The sequence below is a fragment of the Anastrepha obliqua genome, chromosome 1 (genome assembly GCF_027943255.1).
Source record: "Anastrepha obliqua isolate idAnaObli1 chromosome 1, idAnaObli1_1.0, whole genome shotgun sequence".
NCBI classification, from domain to species: domain Eukaryota; kingdom Metazoa; phylum Arthropoda; class Insecta; order Diptera; family Tephritidae; genus Anastrepha; species Anastrepha obliqua.
The window spans coordinates 125,132,603-125,145,525 of NC_072892.1; the positions used below are offsets into that span (position 1 = coordinate 125,132,603).

The 12,923-nt window shown below is 39.0% G+C and overlaps 1 protein-coding gene across 3 annotated transcripts in view; it reads left to right on the forward strand.

The window, feature by feature from the left end:
* LOC129236006 (uncharacterized) overlaps window positions 1–12,923 on the forward strand; it is a 94,866-nt gene that overhangs the window by 34,483 nt on the left and 47,460 nt on the right. For all 3 annotated transcript variants that reach the window (XM_054870133.1, XM_054870132.1, XM_054870134.1), the window contains exon 3: window positions 8,479–8,626. In XM_054870133.1, the coding sequence (XP_054726108.1) occupies window positions 8,479–8,626 (148 nt within the window). The remainder of the gene's footprint in view (window positions 1–8,478; window positions 8,627–12,923) is intronic.

The following is a 12,923-nucleotide window of genomic DNA, read 5'->3' on the forward strand; positions in this document are numbered from 1 at the left end:
TGTTGAAGTAGATGAGCTTCAAGTGTTATACGCTTTTAATGATATATTTTAACATATTCAAAAACCGGGTTGAACAAAATCACGAAAGTTTACATCCCTAGCATACACATACACGTACATATATGTTTTTGTTCCTCTACTCGTATGAATGTGAATTCCAGTTACGCTGTGTGCCACATATTTAAATATGAAGTGGTGTCGCCGACGTATTTCACATTCTACAAGAAGGGATACTTTCAGTAGGTAATTGTGTTTTTTTTTATGGTGCGCGTATCAACACATTGATATGCCACACTTTTATAAATTTATAAACATTTGCGCTTTGTTGCCCAGTTTGTTCCATGTCCCATAGCTGACAGTACTTAGGCTTTCGCTTTCTAGTGGAGTGCCCAGGGGTTTTGACCTCGGATCTCATAGGGACTGAATGAATTGCCATGTAACCAACAGGATTTTCATTTGTATGCTCTAAATTGTAACTTCTACCAATATTATATTGTGCAATTAATTTTTTCATTGTTTAAACAAAAAAATATGAAAAATTAATATATTGGAGCATAATATAATATTTAGTTGGAAATAATTTTTTTTTAGTTCTACGTTAAATTTTACTTAAATACATAAAAACAAACATCTTCCCAACGTTCCATTTTATTTGAAGGGTCGAAGAGACCTTGAGTAGGTAGTCAAACTTTTCTGGTAGTGCAAGTGATCAGATTATTGATGAAAGGAATGAGCGTCGAAGGGGGTCCTTTTAAACGAGGTGCCATTGAAAGTGTAGTTTATAAATGGATCAGAGGAGTTATTTATAGTAAAGATATTATTGAAGGCATATAACATTTTTGTGACATATCTTTCAATAAAAGTCATCAACACAGTGATTCTACAGATGCTAGAATAGAAAGGGATGGTATCGATGTAAAAAGATTGGTAGACTTTTTCAAAGAACACAGTCCTTTTCCTGATACAGATGCAATTATGTCAATTGCCACTGGAATTACCGGTGATAAAAATATAAATTGTTACAATGCTTTTGAAGAAGATTTAAAAGTTATGAAGAAAATCGAAAGGAAAAATGTACGCGAATTGAAGTTTTTAAGGAAAGATAAAATAAATTCTCTATTGGCTAAAAATAATAAAATAAAAATTCATAACAATGTTATTCCCGTTGATCCATTGTTGCTGTTTCAACGTATTTGTGTGTTGAAAAAAACAGATGATGAACTAAAAACTGATATGAATTATGAACTGGCACCATATCCACTTGCTCTGTTTGAATATGGCCAAATGCGAAAGACAAAAAAATCAACTTTCTACGAATTATTCCCAGAAATTCAGATTAATTTGAAAAGCTTAGAAAATGTTCATTATGTTATTGATGGAGGCATGTTGTTATATCGTTGCAAATGGCAATTAAATGAAACGTTCAAAATGATATGCGAACATTACGTAAGATATTTGAGGAATAATTATAATAACGCATACGTGGTATTTGATGGATATAAGAAGGACGGTATAAAATCTGCTGAAAGGAATCGTCTCGCACTAAAAAATATAAATACAGATATTGAATTTGATGAAAATATGCCGTTAAAAATCGCTCAAGATAAATTTCTAACGAATAAAAAAAATAAATCTCGCCTAATCGAAATGTTAAGAATAAAATTAGCTGATAACAATATTTTTACATGCCAAGCGGAAAGCGATGCAGATAAATTAATTGTTGATACAGCAATTAGTTTAGAATCTCAAAATATTGTTGTAATTTCTGAAGACATTGACGTCTTGGTTGTGTTAACGGCATTGACGCCTACTGATCGTGAAATATATTTTTTAAAACCATCCCGAGGCAAAGTTAACCAACAAATATTTTCATCGAAAAGTTTAGAAAAATCTCTACCAGCATGTAAAGAACATGTTCTATTTTTACATGCTTTCACGGGCTGTGATACTACTTCTGCGTTTTACAACAAAGGAAAAATTAAGTTTATCAAAAATTTTGAGAAGCGGAATGATCTACATGACTCAGCAGCAGTATTTAAAAATGTACATGAAGATGCAAATAATATATTTCAAGCTGGTATTACATGTATTTTGGGACTGTATGGTGCTTCGGCAAAAATGACAGATTTGAATACATTCAGGTTCAATTCCTTCATCAAAGCAACTGGCAAAGACACAAGTGTTCTTTTATCTTCGTTACCTTCCACATCTGATGCAGCATTTGAACACTTAAAACGGGTTTACCTACAAATCCAGATGTGATTAGGGAATGATTTAATCATCGAAAATTGGGGATGGAACTATTCCAATAATACCTATCATCCAATATTTACGAATCAATTACCTGCTCCGGAAAATTTATTAAAAATGTTATTTTGCAATTGCAAAAAAGGATGTGGAGCTGCATGCGGATGCCGAAAAGGTGGATTATACTGCAGTGTAGCATGCCTACAGTGAAACGACGACGGCTGTCTAAATGTAGCGCCTATGATTAACATCAGTGAAATTGAAGATGATATTTGAAAAAATGTAAATTTTTCAATAGACAAATTTTTTTGTTAATTCATTTTTTTTCTTTTAAATAGTCATAATTTTTTTGTTTTTAATAATTAATTCGATTTTACTTTTATGCTATAATAACAGAAAACAATTTTTTATTTTTTTTTTTTGTATGCTAATTATTTAAATAAACGAATAGTTTACATAATATTTTTTTTTAACATTTAATTATCCATAATCTATTTATTTTTTCATTTGCTTCCACTTCTGTTACAAAAACAATAAATTCTACAACGTTATTTGCATTATAGCACATAAGTTATTGCAATCATAAATTTTTGCTATTTAAAAATCAAATGCACAACTTTTAAATAGGTAGAGATTATTATTTATGTTATTCACAACACATTTTCGCAAAGATAATTTAATTTCATCTAGTCCCTAAGACATCCTAGGTTTTCACGTTTTTAACGCTCCAGACACTCCACTATTCTTTCACTTTACATTCTTACCATACATACATACGTGTGCATGCACATATACATAGAGGGTGATTGTGTGTTACTAATCCGGACAATTTACAAAATTAAAAAGCCACAAATCTTCTGTTCAAAATGAGGGCTTAATTATGTATTGTTGTTGGGTATAATTTTCTGAATATATGGATGTATGTACTTACATATAAACATTTGTATGCCTGTATTCTACAATATTTGTTGGAATAAACGTCATAATATAAAAAGAAAATTAGTTAAGTACGCAAAAATGCTCAACAGCTCGCTCTTTTTCTATGCTGGGTAAAAAATTCATAGTGAAATCCATTAACAGTAACTCATTAGATGAGTAATTTTTGAACTCCATTTATTAAATATCTGCCATGCATAATTTTAGGTATTACATTTAATTAATATTTTGAAAAGATGGCATATGTAAGAACTCACAATAGGGTCCATTACTTAAAGTCTGCATTTTACATCTTTGTGGCAGATCAGAAGGCATAAAAATTTTGACTCCGCGTGGTTGGTTTGGTGTGAAAGATTGGACGCGCGAGTATTTGCATGGTGAGGAGGCCGGTTGTTATATCTTATGCTGATGTTGTCAATGGATGGTTCCATATGTAGAAGTCCACGCAAGTGGGGAAAGTTACTGATCGCCATTCACTTGGGAGTGGCCAGGACGATTCTTCTACATATGGTTCAAGCAGCTCACAACGGCCGGGATTAGCCCACGTATCCTCTGGGTAGCTTCCGAACACCCGTTCGGGAGTGAGCTAAAGTGAGAAGGCGCTGGTTGTGCGCTGGGCTTGGGACCCGCCACTTAAAAACCTCCCCCCAATGAAAGCATATACAAAGCTTCGGATGAGAACTTCCAACACTGATGACGACCCCTGCAAACGAACTAAGGACTATGATTTGAGGGTATGCACCTGGAATGTCCGGTCCCTTAATGGGGAAGGTGCCTCTGCCCGGCTGGATGATGTCCTCGTGAGAGTAAAGGCTGACATCACTGCCATCCAAGAGATGCGATGGACGGTCTGGATGGTCTACTACAGCTGCCATGTAAAGGAGCGCAAATTCGGTGTCGGATTTGTTGTGGGAGAGAGACTTCGTCGCCAAGTACTGTCGTTCACTCCGGTGGACGAGCGTCTCGCAACAATCCGCATCAAAGCCAGATTTTTCAACATATCGCTAATTTGCGCCCACGCCCCGACGGAAGAGAAGGACGATGCGACCAAAGATTCCTTCTATGAGCGCCTGGAACGTTCCTATGAGCGCTGCCCCCGCCACGACATAAAAATCGTGCTTGGCGACTTCAACGCCAACAGTCGGAAAATTCAGCCTGCACAGCGAAACATCTGGTAACGGACAGAGGCTGATGGACTTCGCCAGGCCCGAAACATGTTATTCTGCAGCACCAGATTCCAGAATAAAAAGATACGCCAAGCTACCTGGCTGTCTCCTGATCGAAAAACGCGAAACCAGATCGATCATGTTGTGATAGATGGAAGACACGCTTCTAGTGTATTAGATGTACGTACGATCCGAGGACCCAACATCGACTCGGATCATTACCTTGTTGCAGCCAAACTGCGCACACGCCTCTGTGCAGCGAAAAGCGTACATCTAACTACGCAAAGAATGTTCGACATCGAAAAGCTGCAATCACAACAGACAGCCAGAAGATTCGCCACTCGACTCTCACTCTTGCTCTCAGAGAGTACTGCCCAACAAACCGGCATGCACGAGCAATGGAGCAATATTTCTCGTTCTCTACGTACCGCCGCCGAAGAAGAAATCGGATTCCGGCGAGCCCGAAAAAATAATTGGTACGACGAGGAATGTCATGCTGCCGCCGAAAGAAAAGATGCTGCCTATAGAGCCACGCTGCGATCGGGCGCAACGCGAGCCATGTGGGATCGCTAGGGAGAGCTAAGAAAAGAAGAGAGACGTATTATTCGACAGAAGAAACGAGAGGCCGAAATACGTGAGTGCGAGAAGCTTGAGATGCTGGCCAATAGGAACAACGCCCGAAAATTCTACCAGAAAGTTCGGCGGCTTACAGAAGGTTTCAAGACCGGGGCGTTTTCCTGTAAGAACAAAGACGGCGATCTGGTGACCGACATCCAGAGCATTCTTAAATTATGGAGGGAACACTTCTCGAACCTACTTAATAGTGATAGCTGCGCATGTCAAAGAGAATGTGATGGTCCCGATACACCAATCGTTGACGACGGAATTGACGTTCCGCTACCCGACCATGACGAGGTGAGAATAGCGATAACGCAGCTAAAGAACAAAAAAGCCACGGGCACCGACGGACTGCCGGCTGAGCTATTCAAACATGGCGGCGAGGAGCTGGTAAGGTGCATGCATCAGCTCCTATGCAAAATATGGTCGGATGAAAGCATGCCTGCCGATTGGAATTTAAGTGTGCTCTGCCCAATCCATAAGAAGGGCGATCCTGCAATTTGTGCCAATTACCGCGGGATTAGTCTACTAAATATCGCCTATAAGGTTCTAGCGAGCGTATTGTGTGAAAGGCTGAAGCCCACCGTCAACCAACTGATTGGACCTTATCAGTGTGGCTTTAGACCTGGAAAGTCTACCATCGACCAAATATTCACGATACGCCAAATCTTGGAAAAGACCCATGAAAGGAGAATCGACACACACCATCTTTTCGTCGACTTCAAAGCTGCATTCGACAGTACGGAAAGGAGTTACCTGTATGCCGCGATGTCTGAATTTGGTATCCCCGCAAAACTAATACGGCTATGTAAGATGACGTTGCTCAACACCAGCAGCGCCGTCAGAATTGGGAAGGACCTCTCCGAGCCGTTTGATACCAAACGAGGTTTCAGACAGGGTGACTCGCTGTCGTGTGACTTCTTTAACCTGATGTTGGAGAGCATCGTACGAGCCGCAGAACTTAATCGCTCAGGCACAATATTTTATAAGAGCGTACAATTGTTGGCGTATGCCGATGATATTGACATCATCGGCCTTAACAACCGCGCTGTTAGTTCTGCCTTCTCCAAGCTGGATAAAGAGGCAAAGCGAATGGGTCTGGTGGTGAACGAGGACAAAACGAAGTACCTCCTGTCATCAAACAAACAGTCGGCGCACTCGCGTATCGGCACCCACGTCACTGTTGACAGTTATAATTTCGAGGTTGTAAAAGACTTCGTTTATTTAGGAACCAGCATTAACACCGATAACAATGTCAGCCTTGAAATCCAACGTAGAATCTCTCTTGCCAACAAGTGCTACTTTGGACTAAGTAAGCAATTGAGTAGTAAAGTCCTCTCTCGACGAACAAAACTAACACTCTACAAGACTCTCATCATGCCCGTCCTAACGTATGGCGCAGAAGCGTGGACGATGACAACATCCGATGAAGCGACCCTTGGAGTGTTTGAGAGAAAGATTCTGCGCAAGATTTTTGGACCTTTGCACGTTGGCAACGGCGAATATCGCAGACGATGGAACGATGAGCTGTATGAGCTTTACGACGACATAGACATAGCGCAGCGAATAAAGATCCAGCGGCTACGTTGGCTGAGAAGGACTTGGCTTCACTTGATGTGTCCAATTGGCGCCGGTTAGCACGAGAAAGAAACGACTGGCGCGCTTTGTTAAACTCGGCCAAAATCGCGTAAGCGGTTATCGCGCCGATTAAGAAGAAGAATGTTGTCAATTTCTTATATCTTTCCAAATCATGGCGCGTTGGCACACGTGCGCAAAATCTTGGAACCTCTGTTTGGTGTTAAGATTTGATTTTGAAGCAGAGCCACAGATTGGAGTGGCCAAATATACCAAATAATAATTTTGTATCTGTAGTGTGCCCATTGGCCGACACTTCGACTTAAAACATCTTTTGTCCTACCGTTTTTTTCCGAAAATAAGACATCATCCGAAAATAAGCCCTAGTTAAAATAATGTGACAAAAAGAATTCGTTAAAAATGGTTACAAAACGAAGCAGCTATTCCGTCGAGTACAAAAAGGGAATCGGGGAAGACTCCAGAGGTGTAAGTCTTGTAGTATTCCGTAAAGAGAAGATGTTGGATCTACGAATGCCTCGTAAATGGCGTGCAGACTACGATTACCTGTGTCAATTGGTGGACCAAGGAAATGAGAAAAAACGCAGAGTTGGATCAGGTTGGAAGCCGTTATTTTCTGGGTTAGAAGATTGCACCTGGGAATGGATTGCAGGCAGCAGAGCAATGGCTTTGGTTATGCGCAGGGCAAAATTTTGCCCTTGAAACAGCAATTGAATTTGATATATCCACAGAAGAATTTAAAGCATCGTCATACTGGTTGGACAACTTCCTTAAACGATATGAATTGTCTCTAACAGAGATCAACAACATTGTTTAAGCTGGAAGACAATGAAGTTGTTAAGCGCGCACTTGCTTTTTTGTTGATGGCATAGATTTTTTGAAATACCAACTCTCTAACATGATTGCTATGGACGGCAACAGGATGTCTTTTGATGTCCCCACCTCAACATCTACATGACAAGAGCCATATGCTCCCTGTAAAAGAGCATAATAAACTGTTCAGAAAACAGTTCCTGTTAGGGTGTTACCGCAGGTCCCACCCATGCAGACACCTTCTTGAGCCTGAGCCTTCACCCAGGAGGCACCTCTTCAACTACGGGACGAAATCTAGGACAAAATAGACCGACAATTACTGGATCGGACAGTGTACAGACAGACCATTAACGACATTCGTGGGGAGTCTCTTCTTCCTTCTTAAGCTCCCGACCCCCGAATGCCGTCATCGGCATTGTCCATTGCAGACGCAGAGCTCCAACTTCCCCGAGAGTCTCGCGTAACCTTGGCACAATTACGTTCTGGATACTGTAGCAGGCTATCCAAAATTGACCCCGACATATGTCCTGGACCTACCGTTAGATGAGCTAAAATTAACTGCTACAACAACAACCAATTCAAGAAAGCTTTTTTCAGTGCGAACTTGAATGTTGGCTTTATCAATATTACCTTTTTTGAGGGGAACAACGTGAAAATTTTTAGTGTCAGTTTTCAGCAAATGTATTGAAACTGCATTAGCGTAAGTAAATACGAGGTAGTTCAGCTTAAGCGACCTTAATTATACCCTCCGATAAAGATGACTTTGCTTTCTCCAAGCATATAGAATCGATTTCCATCCACGCTTACAGTTCTTGGGTATAATAATGTGGCTATAAAATAACGAAATTGATGTACAGTTACTTATTATCACCTCATACCCTATAACTTAATGGCATTAAGCGTTCTTTTTATGTAAATTTATTAAAAAAAATTTATTTAAATTTATTAAAAATTGTTTTATTTAAATTTATTTAATTTTTTTGATTTTAAATTTATTAAAATTTGTTTTGTTAAAAATAGTTTTATTTAAATTTATTAAAATTTGTTTTATTTAAATTTATTAAAAATTTTTTTTATACAAATTTATTAAAATTTCTTGTTACAGTTCCAACAAATTGCACTTTTCCCGCGCGTTGGGAAGGTTCGTGGTTCCTATCTGGCTACCAACAGTCCATTCATATTAAGGGATCACAATTCAGTTATCGCGGTAAATGTGCGGCCTCGGACGGTAACAAATATTTGATTGTTGACGAGTAAGTTGATATGTTCTTTTCTATATATACATAAGTACCTACATATATATTTCTTGATAAATAGGTATTCATACATATATTGAATATTATTATTTTTGATATTACTATGTATTTACTTGCGCAGAAACGCAGTGCTTTAAAAAGTATAATTAAGAAAATTAAGTTAAATTTTAAAGTCGCAATATATTCGCTTACATATAAATTTTGTAAATTTTTCGAAATTTTCATTTTGAAACGAAATAGTCCAAATAATATCCTTAATACAATTGGAGCGGAAGATTAGCTCTGAATATCTGTAAAACTTAGATTATCCAAAATTATATGATATTGAACTGACAGCTATGACGGTAGGCGAAATTTGTTGTGTACTGGAGAGTGACTCCATGCCAAATCACATATGTACATTTGTATATATGCACATCGATTTTTTAGAGATTGCGGTCAATAACACTAAAAATTTGGTTTGTTTGTGGGTTTGAGTATAAAAAGAAGTAAAAAGCCTGGAAAAGACTTTTGAAATATTCATAATTTTGAGATTTATTCGATAATGGAAATCGTGGTATAGATAGCTTTGGAGTGAAATTTTAGTTTTTTGTTTTTGTTTGTGTGAAATTTCAGAAATAAATATACGTTTTGTCCTTTCCGTTCAGTTATAGCTTATATTATACTATACTCTGTAACCTCTGTAAATTCTATGCTGTTAACATTAATGTTAATTTTAACCCTAACATAACGCCCGTGTGTTGATAATCTGTTATAGACTTGCTAATATTTTTCCAGTTTACTTCTTATTATACTCAACTTTTAAATAGAACAATTTTTAGTATAATTGACAACAATGTCCAAAATACTAAAATCACTTGACATGGGTTCGCACTGCGGTAAATTTATACCTATCGTTACCGCCGGCCGATAGCGCAAAAAAAACAGGGTGACCGTAATTTGTTTTTATTGTCAATATTTCTAATTGAAAGTAAAAAAGTACATATTTTGTTACGAATTTTAATAATGCTAAATCGAGAAACTTTTAAAGATTTTTTCTACACTGTTTCATTTCTATTTGTTATAACTTTTCTTTCGTTTTGTGTAGATTGGTTTTTGAAATACGGCCACTCTATTTTAATGTTTATCACGTTTTCGCCGTCGATCTAATTATGTTTCAGTAATAGCCTAGACAGACGGTGGCGTTAATCGGGATCAACGACTTAATTCGCAATTATCTCAGGAATTAAGTGCAACTAATGGGGATTGATAGGTAGACTTAATTCTTATAATTTGAGCAGATTAGGGGAATTTTCGATGGCAACATTGCGGAAAAATTACAGTTAATATCTATTGCGAATGAACAATAATGAAACTTTTAAAGAGGATAAAAAAAAGTCTAGATAAAATGCTAGTTTGCACTAAGACGTTCGAAGTTACATTAATTGTTTTGATATTTCGGAGCAGTTTGAGAAATTCCAATTTAAAGGGTCCCTGTGGTCTAGAGCTCGAAAATTTAGGGTATTTTCAGAGATTTTTTTACAGTAAAAAAAATTGAAAAATGATATTTAAATTTTTTAGCTTTCTTTTACATACAAAAATGAAAAAAAATTAATTTTAATAATTTTAAAAATGTTCAGCGCCATTGACCCTCCCAAAAAATTTCACCCGGACGGTGTTGCCCATTTTGGCTCTTCTATTTATCTGAAACACAAAAACCAAAAAAAAATGTCCCATACTAGAATAAAATTTTTTTTGTCAAAATGGCGCGGTTTTGAATTTGCCACTCTAAAAATCGGGGTTTTGTCAGTTCGAAATAATTAAAATAATAATATAATTCTAGTACGGGAGATAATCAATGATGTTAGGTAAGGTTATATTGAAGCGGTTGTCCTGTGGGACACACTCAGGCTCATAGCCCATTGTGATGCCGCGTTGTTTTTAAGGGTATGCCTATGCCATTGTCTATGTACTCATCGGTCAACTTGGTGACGAGTCTCTTTAGTTCATCGGCTCTGCAGTTACCTTCAATGTCGCGATGACCAGGAACCCATATTATGCTTAAGCGAAATGACTCATCGTTAATAGATGGCTACCCTGGAGGTTGTCGACTGATTTTTGAGGGATTTTATCACCGCCTGGCTGTCATTTCCAGATATCGCATCACACTGTACCAGTGTCACGGCTTTCATTATTGCCATCAGTTCAGCCTGAAAGACACTACAGCAGTCGGGGAGCCGAAAACTGAAGAAGATTCCTAGATGCTTGGAGTATACACCTCCGCTCATCCTGTCCTCGAGCTTTGAGCCGTCTGTGTATACATGGATAGACTAGCCCTGTCTTACATCGTTCCGTTCCACACTCTTCCCTTGAGGATAGGAGGGTGGTGAACGTTGTAATAATAATGGCAAGTGTAGGCGGTAAAGCATAGTCCACCAATCCGGGAACCTCCAAAGAGCCAGCCAGGATTTTGCCGTGACCGTAGTTCTTATTTGACCACTTACTTAGAGTGTTCAGCCTTATTGCCGCACTACGCGCGATATATTTTACCTGCAGATCTGCCAGCAGGAAGTTTAATGTCGCATATAATGCTTTCGATGGTGTGGTTGACATCGTGCCAGTTATGAGAACAGATGTACCTTTCTCAAGGGCATTCCACCATATTACAATACCATAGTAGAAAATAAGCATAACCACTGCTATGTATAGCCAGTATATCATTCTGGATTCCAATTCCCATTTCTTTCCAATTAGCCTTCCGCAGGAGTACAACGCCATGATAGATTTGCCTACTCTATCTGCGACTGTGAGCCCCCAATTTAGCTTACTATTCAGTACAAGTCCTATATATCTCGCATTTTCTGTTACTCTAAGTGGTTTTCCTAGGAATATGTGTTTAACACCAGGTGTCTGCTAAATAGTACCATGGATGTGGCGAACAACATATAAGGTTGTCAAAAAAGTCTTGCGGTATTTTTATTGAATTTTCAATTGTTCATAAAATTGGTTATAATAATGCGATTTAGGTCAAATATGCGCTGTTTTGTTCGATGACGAGTTCCCAACGAGATGCCAACTTCATAATGCCCCTCTTATAGAAGCTCGCTTCCCTATTGTCAAAAAACTCGGAGAGCCAATTTTCACAGGACTCTCTTGAGGACAACTTCCGACTACCAAGCTCGTTCGCCACGGACAGAAATAGGTGGTAATCACTTGGTGCGAGATCCGGACTATACGGTGGATGCAAAAGAACCTCCCATCCGAGCTCCCGGAGCTTCTGGCGCGTCACCAAAGATGTGTGGGGCCTGGCGTTGTCCTGATGGAAGACAATTCGGCCTCTGTTGATCAAAGATGGCCTCTTCTGCATGAGTGCTGCATTCAAGCGGTCCAGTTGTTGGCAGTACAGGTCCGAATTGAGCGTTTGGCCATAGGGGAGCAGCTCATAGTAGATGATTCCCTGCCAATCCCACCAAACACACAGAAGAACCTTCCTGGCCGTCAATCCAGGCTTGGCCACCATCTGGGCAGCTTCACCGCTTTTCGACCACGACCGTTTGCGCTTCACGTTGTCGTAAGTGACCCACTTTTCATCGCCAGTCACCATCCGCTTCAAAAAAGGGTCGATTTTGTTGCGATTCAGAAGCGATTCGCATGCATCCATACGGGCAAAAATGTTTTTTTGCGTCAAGTCGTGTGGCACCCATACATCGAGCTTTTTTTCGAATCCAAGCTTCTTCAAATGGTTTACAACGGTTTGATGACTCATGCCCAGCTCTTGGCCGATGCTACGGCTGCTACTATGCCGGTCTCTTTCGATCAGTTCAGCGATTTTATCGCAATTTTCGACGACAGGCCTTCCGGACCGTGGCGCATCTTCGATCACCTCTGCACCAGAACGAAAACGTTGAAACCATCGTTGTGCGGTGGAAATGGAAATTGTATCGGGTCCATAAACTGCACAAATTTTATTGGCAGCATGAGATGCATTTTTGCCTTTATTGTAGTAGTACTGTAAAATATGCCGTATTTTCTCTTTATTTTGCTCCATATTTGCGACGCTATAACTCACGAACGACTAAAAGCGAACAACAATTAATCAAACACGTGTTAGCACGTGAAAAGAGCTTTCCAAAAAGCTCTAGCGTCAACCGATGCGACGAATACAACTAGAACTACGCGCTTGCAAAGACAAGCTTGCGGAAATACCGCAAGACTTTTCTGACAACCTTATATTAAAATTTCAGGCGATTTGGTTGAATAGTTGTTTTTTGACAACACCAGGCCAAAAAAAGTCGTTTCGAGATAAATGAGTTTA